The 15,682-nt window shown below is 58.1% G+C and overlaps 1 protein-coding gene across 7 annotated transcripts in view; it reads right to left on the minus strand.

Moving 5' to 3' along the window:
- IFT140 (intraflagellar transport 140) overlaps positions 1-15,682 on the minus strand; it is a 66,307-nt gene continuing 50,625 nt past the window's right edge. For 5 of the 7 annotated variants that reach the window (XM_057487799.1, XM_057487802.1, XM_057487801.1 and 2 more), the window contains 13 exons: positions 14,523-14,700; positions 13,778-13,968; positions 13,168-13,263; positions 12,780-12,912; positions 12,552-12,695; positions 11,868-11,996; positions 11,447-11,629; positions 8,772-8,978; positions 8,286-8,498; positions 8,042-8,208; positions 6,485-6,626; positions 1,519-1,642; positions 1-589 (listed from right to left, as the gene is read on the minus strand). In XM_057487799.1, the coding sequence (XP_057343782.1) occupies positions 12-589; positions 1,519-1,642; positions 6,485-6,626; positions 8,042-8,208; positions 8,286-8,498; positions 8,772-8,978; positions 11,447-11,629; positions 11,868-11,996; positions 12,552-12,695; positions 12,780-12,912; positions 13,168-13,263; positions 13,778-13,968; positions 14,523-14,700 (2,485 nt within the window). In that variant the 3' untranslated portion in view covers positions 1-11. The remainder of the gene's footprint in view (positions 590-1,518; positions 1,643-6,484; positions 6,627-8,041; positions 8,209-8,285; positions 8,499-8,771; positions 8,979-11,446; positions 11,630-11,867; positions 11,997-12,551; positions 12,696-12,779; positions 12,913-13,167; positions 13,264-13,777; positions 13,969-14,522; positions 14,701-15,682) is intronic. The other 2 variants (XM_036915876.2, XM_036915878.2) reach the window with 1 other exon arrangement.

Here is a 15,682-nt window from a genome sequence, read left to right on the forward strand (position 1 = left end):
GCCCTGTGGTTCTAGCGGGGCTCAAAGGGGCCGGGCCGGGCTGGGGAGCGCGGGCCGCCCCGTGTCAGGACGCTGCCGCCGTCCCGGAGCCTGACCCGACCGCAGGGGCCCGCGTGCCTGCGGGCAGGGAGAGTGCGTCCTGCGGCGAAGACGCGCAGTGAGCACACCACCGCCCTCAGCTTGTGGGGTTCCAGAAAGTTCTTAGGCCTTACAGTCTGCCGTGGGGGGTTAAAGTGAGCAAGGCCCTGGCCGGCGCCGCGCCCCCTGCCCTCCGCTGCGCCCACAAGCACCGGGGTGTTCTCTTCAGCAGGAAGGTCGGGCTCCAGCTGCTGCCGACCACCGGAAAGTTCCAGACGAGCTTTCCAGACGCGGCCGGCGGTCAGGGCTCGGCGTCCGCCTCGTCCGGGACTTCCTCGTCCGCCTCCGTGCGCTCCTCGGCGCTGCTGCGGCTGGTGCGCTCTTCGGGCCCGACGCGCGGCAGCGGGATGCCCAGGCCCTGGTGCACGGCGCCCACTGTCCGCGGGCTCACATAGTGAGCGATGTTGGCCGAGGGCAGTCGCCGCCGCATCTCCTCCAGGTACTTGTAGGCCTAGGTCAACAGAAACAATACCTGGTCAATGCACAGAAAGAACCCAAGGGCCCAGCCCTTGTCTGAGGCGGGACGTTGCCTGCGTGGACTTCCAGCCTTTCTGAGGGTGGTGGCCCCGGGGTCCGCACTGTACGCTGTGATCAGAGGCCAGCGGCAGAACCGGTGCAGCCAGTCTCCCGGGAAGGTCTGGGAGCAGCCCGTGCAGGCGGGCCTGCGTGTGTTTTGGGACTGTGTCTCCTGCAGGGTCTGCTAGCCCTGCGGGTGCACAGGGAGGCCCTGAGGGCAGGTGGATTCCTGCCCCATCTCCCACTCGCTCCAGGTGTGTGCTGGTCAGGTGGGGAGCAGACAGCGGCTTGCCAGTGGTTTGAACCTTTTATTTTGACCAAGTGTCATACATGCCTCAGTTCACTGGGCCTGTAATTAATCTGAGTCTCCTGTATGACTGGTCCTTGGTCCTTGACTGTAAATTATGGAACTGTCAGAAGCTTCCTTTCATCCTGCCAGTGGTAACGTGGGAGAGCACAGGGTGCCACACAGCAGCCTGAGGCGCAGGGAACCGGAGGCAGCGCCAGGACTCTGCCTGCCACGCTGACGACACCTGCCCACACACACCTGCTACGCCTGCTCCCCCATAGGGAGGGCCACACAGTCATGACGGGAGGAGCAGAGCCTCACACAACCTCTAAGGCTGACCCCCAAATTTGCTTTGTCAATTCAGAACGTGACCAAAATTTCTAGGAACTTCTCAATTTCCTTTTTCTTAACATTTCTTAAAGATGATAAAACTTTTAGAACAATTTTATTTTGACAGCTATAAATAAGATATAAAAAAATGAAAGATGAAGATGGTAAGACTAATGGTAAACATGGGTCTGGAGGGGACCGTGGAGTGCAAGCCTGCAGGCGCTCTTGCTGGAAAGGAGGCTTACCTAGGGCTGTGCGCTGGGCTGGGCAAGGCACGTGGCACATGAGCAGAGGACCGAGGCCAGCACAGCGCAGCAGCTGGTGGAAGCCCGGCCACGCGGAGGGCCGGGGCTGTGGAGGCGGTGAGGTCTGGTGGCAAGCAGAGCTCAGGGTGTGTTGGCAGACGGGGAGCAGGGTGTCGAGGAGAACATGTGCAAGGGCCGTGTGGTCACGAAGGACCAGGGCGTGGTGGGACCACACAGTGTGCAAAGCAGCTTTTGTGAAGGGCAAGGAAGAGGCTTTGCCACAAGAAGGCGCGGCCACCAAAGATGAGGACGGGTGGCAAAGAAATGCTACTGGCTGCCCTGGCTGCAGGGGGTGCTCGCCATCCACAGTCACCAGTTTGTAGGACTTGGCTCTGGTGACAGGGTCGTGAGAGCTGAGCAGGTGGGAAGAAAATGGGGCAGAGTTTGCAAACGAAGAGGCGAGACCATCAGAGCAGCAACAGGGGTCTTTGCCCACCACAGAGCAAGGGGCAGCCTGTGCCTTCTCAGCTGCATACATGCTTGACAACACCTAGGGTTACTCAATCCCACAGGCTTCAAACACGGCAAGACAACAAAGAAGTTGGTGAAATACTGAAAATACAAGTTTTCTTTTAATTTTGAGGACACAGTGGTCTGAGCATCTCTGCAGTCCCATTTTGTTGTTATTCTCCAAAAAAGACGGAACCCTGTGGAGATTAGGTGTAGACCCATTTTCTCCCAGCAACAGAATGGGTCACTGGATGGAAGTGGTGAAGGGCAAAGAGGAAATGGGTGAGTAGGTGAAGGGGTCTGAGAGTCATTGTCTGACCTTTCAGATGTGGAGCAGAGCCACTGATGGGTAATTCTGCAAATCCTGGCAACTGCAGCCTAATGAGGCTGGCAGAGTCCCCTGGCAACATTGTGAAATTAGTCAACATGGCTGGTGAGGACTTAGGACCAGATGACAAGAGGCTCGCTGGGGTCGTTCTGTTTCCCCAGGCGCTACCTATGGGGTGATGCAGCCGGCGCCCAGAGGAGACGCTGTAGGCAGAGCGCATGAGTTTCCGCAAAGTCTCCATGATGCCCTTCGGAACACAGAAAACGCAGCTGGGCAGAATTCCTACACCGCTTAGAGAGGACTGTGATCGACGAGGAGCAGCAGCCGGGATCAGACCAGTCCTCCCACACACAGTGTGGTGCGCTGGGAAGGCACATGCGCTGGGGAATGACCGTGAGCGCAGACGCTCGGGGAGCCAGCGCCTGGGAGGAGAGCAGCGCGGGGTGCCTGTTCTCACCTCTGCCCCAGCAGAGGCCCCCGTCCTGCCGCCGCAGGAAGCTAACAGGCACATGGAAAACTGCGTCCATACCGCGTGGAAGAACCGGAGTCAGAAATGGGGTCGGCCACGCAGCGGAGAGTGAGGAAGTACTGGGAGGGGGAGCGCGGCGAGGGCGCCCGGATTCTGGGCGTGACGCGGTTCTGACTCCGCCGACTCCGAGCTCTGCAGGCGGCGGGAGGGAGGACAGTTCAGGGAGCCGCCCGGAGCCACAGAACGGAGCAGAGATCCGACCCCGAGCTGAGCGAAGACGAGGAAAGAAAGAGAAGGAAGGAGGGGAGGAGAGGAAAACGAGGGCGTTCCTCTGGAGTGACACAACAGAAGCCAGAGTCTAAGTGGCCTATACGGACGTCCAGAAAATACGAAAGATGTTAAAGATTGGATTGCTAGACATAGGAAGTAAGCAAGAGAACTTATCGACACTCGGAAGAGAAAAGACAATGCAGACCAACTCAGCAGGACCCCGGTATCAACACGTTAGATTAAGGACCTTAGAGCAGCAGTTGTAATGCTGCTCAAGTATAGAAAGGAAGCTATGTTTTTAATGAACAAAGAGGGGATTTTAGCAGTGAAATAAAAACAAAAAGCTAAGTTTAAATTCTAGAGCTGAAAAATACAAAATCTAAAATTGAAAATTTGCTAGAGAGGTTAATAGCAGATGAAGATGGTCAAAGAAAGTCAGTGTCTTTGAAGACAGATCAATATGTTACGTAATTCAAATAACAGAAAAAAAGAAAAACACTGAACAGAATTACAGATGTGTGTCCACTTAATATGAAAAGACCTAACATTTAACTAGAGTCCCAGAAAGAAGCAGAAAAAATACTTGAAGGAAAAGTAATTACAAATTTCCCAAATTTAGTGAAAGACATAAATCTACAGATCCAAGAAATTCAGGCTAATCTACAATGAAAACACCTAGGGGCATCATCATCAAATTGAGAAAATTGAAGGGTAGGGGAGAGGGGCACACGTGTGCTCCAACGAAGTGCAGAGGGACCCTCTGAGGCTTCGTCTCAGTAATGACCAGTGCGTGTGTGATGGGGCCAGGGGAAGGCCGCCTAAAGGGGCAGGCAGGACAGTCCCCACCCCAGGCCCACAGGAGAGGCCTGCCACTGCCCTTGGCCTGGAGAGTCCTCAGGACACCGCCTTGGTGACGGGGCAAAATCAGCCCTGGACACACGGCTCCAGCTGACAGAGATAAAATATAGCTGCCAAAGGATCAAACTGTTAACAAGTTTGCGACAGAACAAGGCTCATCCCAGAACAAAATTCAACAATACATACTGATTCCCTCATTTAATGGCCTAAAACACAATGTGTGGAATCTAATAAAAAATTACCAGGCCTAACTACGCTGATGGACAGCGACTGTAATGGGGTATGTGGTGGGCACTTGGTGATGGGGGGAGGCTAGTAACCATAATGTTCCTCATGTAATTGTAGATTAATGATTTTTAGAAAATTACCAGGCATGCCAAGAAAAAAATAAGAATCATAACAAAGAGAATAATTGATCAACAGAAAGAGATCCAGCCATGTGGCAGGAGGCGAGGCCTTCAGTACCTGATAAATACACTTCACGTGCTCACGAAGACGGGGGACAGGAAGAGCACAATAGAGAGAGAGATGGGGACACGGGTCAGAGCCCGTTCAGACTACGGGAGGTGAAAACTGTGATGTCAGATAGCAAATGGGGACGGGAGTGAAGATGCTGCGGAGGAAGGCTGGTGACCTAGAAGCAACTGTGAAAGAACTGCCCACAATGAAAGCCTCCGGGAAAAGGAGAGAAGAGAATCAGTTGCGTCATGGGACAATATATGCAAGTAACTGGAGTTCCAGAAGGGAGGCCGATACAAGGGAGCTTCCTACGGGCTGGAGATCACATGTCAAGAACACATGGAGCCCACAGTCTTCGACAAGAAGGGCAGCACCCAGCACGTGGCAGGGAGGGCTTGAGCACACACAGGAGGTGGCACGCAGAGGGCCAGCGGGCCGGCTAGTGGGAGCTCAGTGCAGCTAGACGTTAGGAACGTGCACACTGCCCCACAACCAGACACCGCTCCACACCCCCCGGGACGGCCGGAGTCGGGACCGGCCAAACCTAGTGCTGGCGCAGACGAGGCAGCACGCTGGGCAGGCTGAGCTCAGCCAGCTGCTCCTATGCGGAACGCCACATCCACGTGGAGACTCGGCGGCAGGTGCTGACTCAGACGTGTGCATGTAGCAGACTTTTTCTCACAAATGAGTAAAGCAGGCCCATCACTTCAAGGAAAATAGTAACCAACTGTTTTTGCAAAGGATACCATTGAGCTTTCAAATGAAAGTTAGAACTTCAGAAACCTTATGTCGGCCACCGTGGGCTGGACATCTTCTCAATACTTAAAGAGTTTTCTGATGAGATTGGTGGTGATATTAGCAAATTTGACATTTTTATATGTATAATGAAGCATGTTGACATTTGCATAACTCAGTGAACTGCTATTTTCCAAATGACCAACATGTTACAAAATCATGCATATGTTGAAGATACAAGAGGGACCAGCTGTCTCAATGCCCCGGAGCAGAGGAAGCACACGACGGGTTCAGGCCCCTCAGTGCAGCTAACTTCAGAAATACCTCCTGTGGAGTTCTGGTGGAGCCCCACAGATCAAGGGCTGAGGCCATTAAAGGCCTCCTCCCTTCCCCCCAGTGCTGCTGTGATACTGGATTCTCTTCGGATAGTTTAACTAAAATAACTCACTCTACCAAACTGGATGCAGAAGCAGAAATTGAGAATCCAGCTGTCTTCTGTTAAGTCAGACAAGGCAATTAGCAAAAAATGTAAAACTATGCTACTTTCCTCACTAAATTTGTTTTTGAAGATAGACACTTTAAATGAAATTGTTATCTATGTTAACATACAGGTTTATTTTTGAGTGAGTTAAAGATAATAAATATGTAAAATATTTGTTATTTCTAAGAGTAACCATTGGTAGATGTAAACCACCTACAGACAGGCTCTGGGGGCCCAGCAGAAAGGGGTCCTAAGACCAGAATGTTCGAGAACTGCTCTGTTTAGAATGGTCAGATACCTTCCACAGAGAAAGCTCTAGGCCTTAAGGAGGGTCACGGATGCATCCTAGCAAACATTTAAGGAAGAAATACCATGTCTACATAAACTTAAGAAAAGACAGAAGGCGACACGCGTCACAGCGCACTTTGTAAGGCTTGAGTAACCTGGACACCGACCAGGAAACCCTGTGGAAAGGGGGCAGTTTCTCAGGAAGTTAAACCTGCACTTACCACACGACCCAGGGATTCCGCGCCGGGGTCTCTGCCCAAGTATTAGCGAATCGTGGGGGAAGGGCAAGAATGTCTGTGCCTCTCAAACAGCTCAGAAAAACGCCCATTTTATGCATAAAATAGAAAATTTGAAACATACATGAATAAATAGACAAATGTTACTGGTGAATCCGGGCATTTGGGTTCTACTCTTGTAACTTCTCTTGTAATTTAATGACTAAAATAATTTCAAATAAAAAGGTTAAAACATCCAAAGTAGAAGCAGGAACAGCAGAGTCCCCCCAGTGCCCCGCGCCCCCCTGGAAGCCGAGCCCCAGGTGTCCCAGCACCGCGGAGCAGGGCCTCACCGTCTGGAGCTCCCCCATCTGCAGGTAGTGCTCCACCAGGAAGCCGCACACGTCCCCGACGCGGAGGGCGCCGTCCAGGCCTGGCTCCTCCAGGAGCAGCTCGCACTGCCGGGCCGACTCTGTGGGGTCCTGGGGGTACATCCTGCCGAGAGTAGAGGCAGCCTGAGCCCGGGCCCGGTTGGGGGCAGCGTGTCAGGGCCGACTCCTGGCCGGCAGGAGCCCCGGGGAGCCGGCTGGACGGAACTGGGGCAGGCAGCTCCCGAGGGTTAAGTTGCAGTCAAGCCCTGAGGAACACGGGTCTGAGCTGTGGGGGTCCACTCATATGTGGAACTTTCTCAGTAACATATTGGAAAACTTTGGAGATTTGTGACAGTTTGAAAGAAAGCTGTCTTCTGTGGCTGACTTTACTGTAAGAACACAGTAATACACACAGCGGAAAATACGTGTTAATCCAGTAAGACCCTGGCCAACAGGATATTAGTTGTTAACGTTTTTGGGGCATCATAAGTTACATGCAGACTTTTGACTGTGGGGGGGGGCATCCCACCCCCAAGCTGTTGGAGGGCCAACCCCACTTCATCAGGGGGTTAATTCATCAATGCACCCATCCAAAACTCACTGACCGCCTGCCGGGCAGGTGCTGTGCCAGACTCTGGGCAGCAGAGTTCGCCAGCCCCAGCCCCTGCCTGGTGGACAGTCTGGACGGGGACAGTGTGACACCAGGGCTGTGGGGCATGGAGGAGGCCGCTCTGCTGTGCCCGAGGTGGTCAGGCTGAGCAAAGGCCAGGCTGTGACACGATAGGGTGTCATGGCAGTGAGTGCCTAGGAGCAGGCAGGACCAGGGCGCCCTGTGCCGTCCAGACCAGGGCGCCCTGTGCCGTCCAGGCCAGGGCTGGGGACATGCGACGCTCCTCCTGCACACGACACCCGCCTTGCGGCTGCACGGTCCCCACAGCCCTTCCTCCTCCCGCAGCCGAGGCTCAGCAGTCCAGGACTTGCACGTGGGCGGGGAGCTCCTTCAAGGAGCCTCCCTTGTACAGTGTCCAGAATGTTTCTGGAAGCCCTCCTGGGAGCCTGTCCTCAGATAGGGGTAGTGCCTTCACCGGCTCAGGCAGCAGCCAAGCTCTTGGGAAAGCTGGGTGAGTGGCCAACAGATACTGAGTGCTGCGCGCCTCTCCTGACACCCGTGCGGCCTGAGCCTCCTTCCCACCTGCCATCCCCAGGCAGAACAGTGGCCCATCACTCGGGAACACCCCAGTGACCCTGCACACACTTGCCGGTGCTGGGCTCTGCTCAGACACACACTCTCCTGACCCAGGCTGCCCCCACCCCGATTCCTTGCCAATGGTCCCTGGTAGGTTCTGGAGCAGTTCTGCCAGGTGTGGCCCAGTCCTGGGGGAGCCCAGGGAGCTGAGACATGGCTGAAGCAATGATGACGCCCCTGGAGCCCCCCCGGCTGTCCTGGGAGGTGAGACCTGGGTCCAGCAGGGCAGTGGGGAGCCGGAGAGTCACCAGGGGTACAGCTGCCACATCCTCGCTCTCCTGGGGCTGACGCACCTGCGGGCCTGTGTGAACCGCTTCACCAGCGTCATCTTGCTCTGCAGCTGGGTCAGCTTGGTCTCCTGGTCCAGGGGGCTCTTGGCCTTGGCCCTGGACAGGCACTTGTAGGCCTCTGTCAGCGCCCCGTGGGCTTTGTCGTAGTTCTGGTATTCGTCGATCTCCACCTGCACGGATGAGACCAGTCAGGACCTGCAGGGCTCCCAACCCCCGGGGTCCCTGAAACCGGGATGCGGGCCAGTACCTGGGCACAGGCATCATAAAAGCTGGCCAGAAGGTCTAGGGCCCGCCCTTTGGTGTAGAAGCTGATGATATTCTTCATGATCTCTGGCTCCTTCTGCCAGTCCAGGGACTGCAGGTAGTTGGCAGCCATAATGTAGATTTCCTTTTGCCTTGAGACACCCGCAAAAAACACGATTTTTTCCGTGTCCCCAGACTTCAGCAGCGCTCTCATGGCCTAGATGGAGAGTGAGCCAGGGCTGGGCCAGGAGCCTGCAGTGAATGGCGTGCCACCTTCCCAGTAGAGCAGACACACGCTGTCGCCCTGCCCTGCACGCTGGGATTCGTGACAAGGACCTGCCCACAAGGGTCCTGGTGGGCGCCCTTCAAAGGCCCGGCCGGGGGAGCTCTCCCCTGCTGGGTAAAACGCAGGGCAGGGGGAGCCCATGCAGTGGGTGCATCTGTTGCAGGTGGCCACGGGCACTGCCATGGCGGACCAGCGGGCGCTCACCTTCAGCTTGTCCCCAGCCTGCGTGTACTTCTTTGTCGCCAGGTGGTAGCTGCCCTGGAGCATGCAGCAGCTTGCTATTTGCTCCAGCAGCTCGCGCCGCGACTCTTCGGACATGTCCGTGGAGTCCTTGGACACGGTCATCTTCTCGGCCATCTCCTCGGTGATGGTCAGGTTCTGCTCCAGGCAAAGCTGCAGGGCTTCACGATACTGGAAGGTGGCGCAGAAACTGAGAAGGGGCGGTCACTGCGGCTGCTGAAGACAGCCCCTGGCCCCTGCCACCTCCTTCCAGGAAGTGGGGCACTGCTCAGGGAGTCCCAGGCAGAGGGGCAGGGACTGACCACAAGCGTTCAGGCTGCTTTTGCTTGTCACCCCCAGAACGAGGTGAGGGAAGTGGGGCCACAAGAACATGTTTGTTGTGGGGGGTATAGGAAACCAGAAATTACTTTTGCTCTATAGTTCTTTCCAATTTAATTAATTTTGTCTTAAAAGTTTAAGAAACATTTGTATTCTTAAGGCTGTATCTTGGGGAAAAAAAATGCATAAAGTCTTGGAGCTGATTCTGTCTCAGTATATAAGTGGTGGCACATTCTTTTTGACAGCCACGTAATATTCCACCATGCTGAAAACCTCGGATTATATTATTACCTGTCCTGCTAACAGACACAGAGTTGGCTGTGTTTTGCTGGCACAGCCTGAGGGCGCAGGCCACCTGCACATGTATAAACGTGCTGTTAGGGTGAGTTCCGAGGCCAGGGTGCCCTGGGTCAGGGAGAGGTGATCTGTCCTTGGGTCAGGCACTGTGTGCTGTGCTCCCACTCGCAGTGAGTATGTTTCCCATGCAATCTGGTGGCTTCCTAACCCCCCCACCTGTACCAGCCTAATTCATGAAAAATGGGTTCTCCTTGTATTGGGATCTATATTTATCTTACAGTGAATGAGGCTAATGTGTCTATGTATCTGACATTCAGAAACCACCCACATATCCTTGTTTAAATTAACTACCTATATTCCTTGTCCTTTCCTTTTGAGATACAGGTAGGGTATATTTTCCCCATTTTATTATGTATATTTGCTTTGTGTTTGGTGTTTTTTGCATATGCTGTTTTCAAGTTTATATTGGCCACATCGATCAGTGTCTCCCATGGGCTTTTGGGTTTTCATTTGTACCTAGCAAACAGCTTCCCTCCCGTACATCGTACGACTCCTGGGGGACTGCTGCCTCCTCATTGTCCCCCTTAAATCCTGGAGCTGCCTGGAATTTGCCTGGATGGAGGCAGTGAACAGGACTGACTGTGTTTTCCTAGTGGCTGTGCAGCTCTGTCGACCCCATTTACCTCCCGTGGTAGTAGACTGCTGCTCCCCTACATGCTCAGGGTGTGCATGCACACAGCCCCATCCCGGGTCTCCCAGTATCCCCACCGACTGGCAGGCCTGGCTGCGTGGCGGTGTGCCCATCTCGGGGGTCTGACCACTGCTGGCTGGTCTTCCCAGAGCTCTCCTGGCTTAGCTGGTTCTCACTGTGAAACTACAGAGCCCGCTTACTTAGCTACCGAAGACCCTGTGGTGTGTCTCGTGGGGTCAGGCTGATTCTGAGCCACCTTGGGGAGGACTGACACGTGTCTGTGGGCCTTTCTGTCCAGACATGCATGTGCCTTCCATGGGTTTGATAACTCTGGTATCACCCAGCAGTGTGAGCACAACTGGCTGCCGAAAGGAAGACCCTTCAGTTTGCACAGGCTGGTTTTATAGGATTGACCCTTTCCCACATCTGCATTTAGTTGCTATCAAGGCAAATTTTTCTGCCTAAAGAAGATTTATGTCCATACCCAGTAGGGTGGCTGCTGTCAAAAGGTAGGAAACAGCAAGTAACGGGGAGGCTATGGGGGGACCGGATGCCAGCGCGCTGCTCTTGGAAAGGCCCGGCTGCCCTGGGAATGGCGTGAGGCCCCACAGAAAGCCTACCAAGTGACCCTATGATGCAGCAATCCCTATGCAGGGTGACCACCCTAAAGAATGGGAAGCAGGCTTGGGAAGAGATACTGGCACACCTGGGTTCAAACAGCATTATTCACAACAGCCAAAAGGCAGAGCCACCACACACCCATCAATGGATGGCAGACGGGCAGAATGCGGCCTTCTTATACAGCAGGACATGGTCCGGCCACAGAGGAAGACACCCTGACGTGTGCTGCAGCGCGGGTGCACCCCAACAGGACGCCCAGGGAATAGGCCAGACACACAGGGCCAGTACTGTGGGACTCCGTGGCTGTGAGTGCAGGAAGCAGAGAGTGGGCCCCAGGGGCCGGGAGGGCAGGGGGCACTTGCTGATGAGCAGGCACAGAGTCTTGGTTCTGCGAGATGCAGACTGTGTGGGTGGATGCTGGTGAGTACACAAAAAAGTGACTGCCCACGACTGAGCTGTACGCTACAAAGCAGCTCAGCAGGTCAGTTCACGTCCCTGTCTGCACCGTACCACGCACAGGATGATGCCAGCCCTGGGTATGATTTGGCGGCCCTGAAAACGAGCGGGAAGCCTGCCCCTGGGCCGGCTGCACAGGTGAGCGTGGGCTGGGCCTCACCCCAGGGCAGGCCACAGCCAACTGGAACCATGAGAAGGCGGCGCCACGCCCTGTGTGCCTGCACACTAGGTGCCCAGGTGGGGCTCTGACACACACCTTCTTGGCGGCCAGCAGCAGATCCACTGCCTTCTCATACTGACTATGCTCCAGGAAGAAGTCCGAGCAGCGGGCCAGGAGGGCGGGGTCCGACTTCTCGTCCAGGTCCTCTGCTATGAGCTGTAGGGCCACGAACTGCTGGGTGGCAAAGGCCAGCTCCAGGGCCTTAGACAAGTGGCCGGCCTGTGGATGGCGGGGCAACTCTGAGCGGTCCCTGAGAGCATCTGACCGGTCCCCTCACATGCAGCAGGCCAGCCACCTGGTCCTGCCCATGCTGTGCCCCTGGTCCTGCCCGTGCTGTGCCCCCCGGCCTCATGCTGCACCCCGGGGCCCCGTGCTGCACTCCCAGGCCCTGTGCCATGTCCTCCGGGCCCTGTGCGCACATCGTGCTGTGCCCTGGGCCTGGCAGGCCGGCCCTCACCTTGTGGTACAGCGTGACTGCCCTGTCCATGTGCTCGCCCCTCTCCTCGTAGTAGCGGGCTGCCTCGGTCATGTCCTCGGGGCTGCTCAGCAGGGCCAAGGTCACAAGCTGGTCGTCCAGGCTGTTCTCCTGCGGGTGGGCAAGGCGGATTCAGGGCTCCTGCTCGGGCTGGGAATGGGCCCTGGCAGAACCCACCCTGGTTCTGACTCACTGCTGACCCACGATGTGGCCTCTCACAGGGGTCAGTCTTACTAGGCTTGTGCACCAGACATTCAGAGGCTTCCTTTTTGCTGTTACACAGAACACTGCACAGGTTACCTGCTGTGGCGGTTCTCCACATTTTGGATTTTCCCAGAAACAACACCCTGGGTCAGAACATTGTTATGGATGCGGAATGCCCCACAGACCCCCACTGAGCCACATGTGAGGCTGCAGCCGTGAGCCGGCCTGTTTGTCTAGCTGGGTACCAGCAGGCACCGAGGACAGCTCAGGGTCTCGTAAGCAGGGAGGCCAAGCTGCGTGGAAGGCGGGCGGGAGGCGCACGGGTCTGGCAGGGTGAGGCGAGTGGCGGAAGCCGGCCTGGGGGTGGGGGGAGGGTGCCCGCGGTCCGACTCTCCGTGGGGACAGAGCGCGCCCGCCCACCCGCATGCCGTCTACCCCCGTGCTGCCCACGGCCCTGCCCACCTTGCACAGGCGGATGGCGTTGTTGAAGGCCTGCGCTCGCGTGTAGAAACGCACTGCCTGCCTCACCTCCTCCTGGCTCTCATACTGGCGGGCCACGTGGTAGGAGGCGGCCCGGTTTCCCGTCCCATTGGCTATTTCAGCGGCCTGGAAGCACACCGGGGACCTGCAGGGCTCTGTCCTCGCCTCCCTGCACCAGGCACGTGCCCTGCCCCCCGCCGAACAGCCTACCTTCTGGATGTTGCCTTGGAAGCAGTGGATACGCACCAGGGAGAAGTGGTCCTGTGCCAGCTCGTAGTGGTGCAGCGCGGCCTCCATCTCGGCCTGGCTCTCCAGGTACTGGGCCCACCACCGCCACAGGGTCCTGCGGGAGGCCAGCAGGCTCTCCCTCAGCCCCACCCCACTGGCGTTGGCTCCAGACCCCAGATGCCACCCCAGTGTCTTCACATGACCAGTAGCCAGCCAGACCCGAGCTGGGTGGACGAGGCCACAGGTGAAGCCCAGGCCCTGAAGGAATCCCCCCAGAGGGACGCCCCAACTGCCGTCAGCATCTAGAGGGCCTCGCGCTCCAAGGCCCCGGAAGGCCCCGGGGGCCGGGGCTGCCCCGCCTGGCACTCACTTGTCCTCCTTCTTATTGATGTAGAGCTCCAGGGACTGCAGGTCCTCCGACAGCATCCTGGGCACCTCGAAGCGGTGGGTGTCGGACTTCTCGTAGCTGCGAGAGAAGGAAGGGGCAGCTCACTCCCGCCGTCTCAGTGCCTAGCGATGCCAGGTGGAAACAACCCAGCGCTGGGGCCCCCTGCTTATGGCTCTGTGCCTGCAGACCCGCCGCTGGGGGGCAGTGGTGCTCCCGCGATGCTTGCAGGCCGCACGGACCCCAGGGGTAGGGCCCCACCTGGAGGGGGCTGAGCCGGCCCAGGGCCCCAGCCAGCCCTGCCACGGTGGCCGGAGCCTGGTGGGCGCTGCAGCAGCACTGGCCTGGCCCAGGCCTTGGACAAGGCTTGCTCCACGTGCTGAGAAGCCAGGAGCCAGGCCAGGGCGGAGGGCGGCCCCTGCAGCAGCCTGGGAAGGCCCCCACCGAGAAGGTCCCTGCGGCCTGAAGGGCGGCCTGTCTACAAGCTTCCTCCGGGAACCTCACTGGGCAGAGGAGAAGCAGGAGGCCGGTAGGGCCTATCCCAGGGCAAGCCCCTCAGCAGGGACCCCCCCACCCCCGGCCCCGCCCTGCTCACTAGCTGAGGGCCAGACCGCAGTCGGCGCCGGCCTCTAGGTGCTTGGCGTAGTTGTAATAGGTGGTGCGCAGATGGATGCGGTCCTGGCGCTCGGCAACTTCCACTGCCTTGTGCCACTGGCCGGAGGCCTGGTACAGCTTGTTCAGGAGGTCATAGCGCTGGCACTGCTTGTAGAGCCGCTCGGCGTCCTCCTGAAGGCGAGAGCGTGTCGGCATGCCCTCTGCTCCGCGGGCCGTCAGCCACCCCACGGTGAAGGTGCGCAGTGCCCGGTGGGGAGCCACTCCCAGCACTGCCCGCGGAGAGGCGCCCCCGCCCCACGCTGGAGGAGACTCACACGGGTCGGGGAGGCCTGGTCCCCGGTCCCCGGGCCGGCCTCCTGTAGGGCCACCAAGTGCAGTGGGGAGGAGACCCCGCCCCCGCTGCCCAGCCCTCAGGCCGCCCTGCTTGGCTGCGCAGGGCACAGTGGGCCATGGGCTCTGAGAACAGGCAGGACACAGGGCGGACACCTGGCAGAGGAGAGGGGCCTCAGGGGCTCCTCAGGCCTCACCCACGTTTTGCCTTAAGCTAGTTTGAGGGGGTTTCTGTTCCCGTAACCAGTGGCCCCCCAAAGGCCAACGGGCTCGGCCATGCTGCCAGCTCTGGGGTCCTGAGTGGTCCTCCAGAGCTACATGCACCCAGTGGGGATGTGCCTCTCGCTGCGGCCCAGGTGCCCGCCCACCACCCGGCCCGGGAGGGCCCGGCTCACCAGCATGCCCAGCTGTATGGCCAGCATGGCCACTCTGGCCTCCAGCTCCGGCTCCCGCTCCGCCTCCCGCAGTGCCCGGGCTCCGTGCGCGTGGCCCATGTTCCCCAGGCACACCTTGGCCACGTCCAGCCTCTGGGTCTTGACGCACATGCGGGCCATGTTCTCCCAGACGGCCTCGCTGCAGCAGGGGGCACGGCCGCATGTTAGCTTCCAGCCCCTGGGCCCCACTGACGCTGAGGCCACACAGGGCAGGGGGCCCTGGCCAGACACACAGGGTCACCAAGAAGGGGGATGTGTGGGAGCCCGATGGGCTTCACCCACGGGACAACACAGCAGAGCAGGGGCCACACCCCCACCCCAAGCTGAGGGTCCCCGTCCCATGGCAGGTGCGCAGCCTCTCATCGCCGCCCCGCCCATGGCAGGCCCTGGACACCCGCTCCTGCCACCAGGCTCCGTCCCACGGCTGCAGGGGATCCCAGACCTGCAGGGCCGTTTCCCTGGGGTGCTCTGTGGGGGTCACCCAGGCGGGTGCGGGTCCTAGGGGGAGGAAGTCTGTAACTGTGGGAGGCCACACAGTCAGCACACTTCCCTGGCGGCAGCTGCAGAGCTCACCCCAGGGGCTTGCTTGAAGGCCAAGGGAAGGGAGCACCTGGCATGAGGGCAGAGCTGTGGGCCTGTGCACGGAGAGCCATGGCTGAGTGCGGGCTCCCGATAAACTGGCGACCGTCATCCTAGGTCACCCGACGCGAGTGGAACCCAGGGAGGGCAGCCCCCGAGATGGGGGACACCAGGCTGGAGCTCGGCGCTCAGCCACTGGGAGGCCTGCAGTGTCCGGTCCCGGTGCCATGCGTCCAGGTACCCTTCCCACACGTACATGCATACTTTTGTGTGGGGGGGGGGTTTATCTGGGTCCTGCTGGAATTTCTTAATTCTCTAAGTGTGGCTCCTGAAGGGTGGACAAAGTGCAGGGGCAAATGGCGCGTTTTAGAAACAGCAGCCCAGGCAGCCCTGGCAGCCTAATGCCTGGGGACGGGGCCAAGCTGGGCGCGTGGGGCCCTTCCATGGCCTCATGCTGGGCCTCCCACAGGCCATGAAGAGGTGTCTGGGACACCAGTAACCGGTGGACCCAGACTGCTGAGCAAGTCCTCCCCCTTCAGCCT

This window comes from Manis pentadactyla, chromosome 10 (genome assembly GCF_030020395.1).
Source record: "Manis pentadactyla isolate mManPen7 chromosome 10, mManPen7.hap1, whole genome shotgun sequence".
Lineage (NCBI taxonomy): Eukaryota > Metazoa > Chordata > Mammalia > Pholidota > Manidae > Manis > Manis pentadactyla.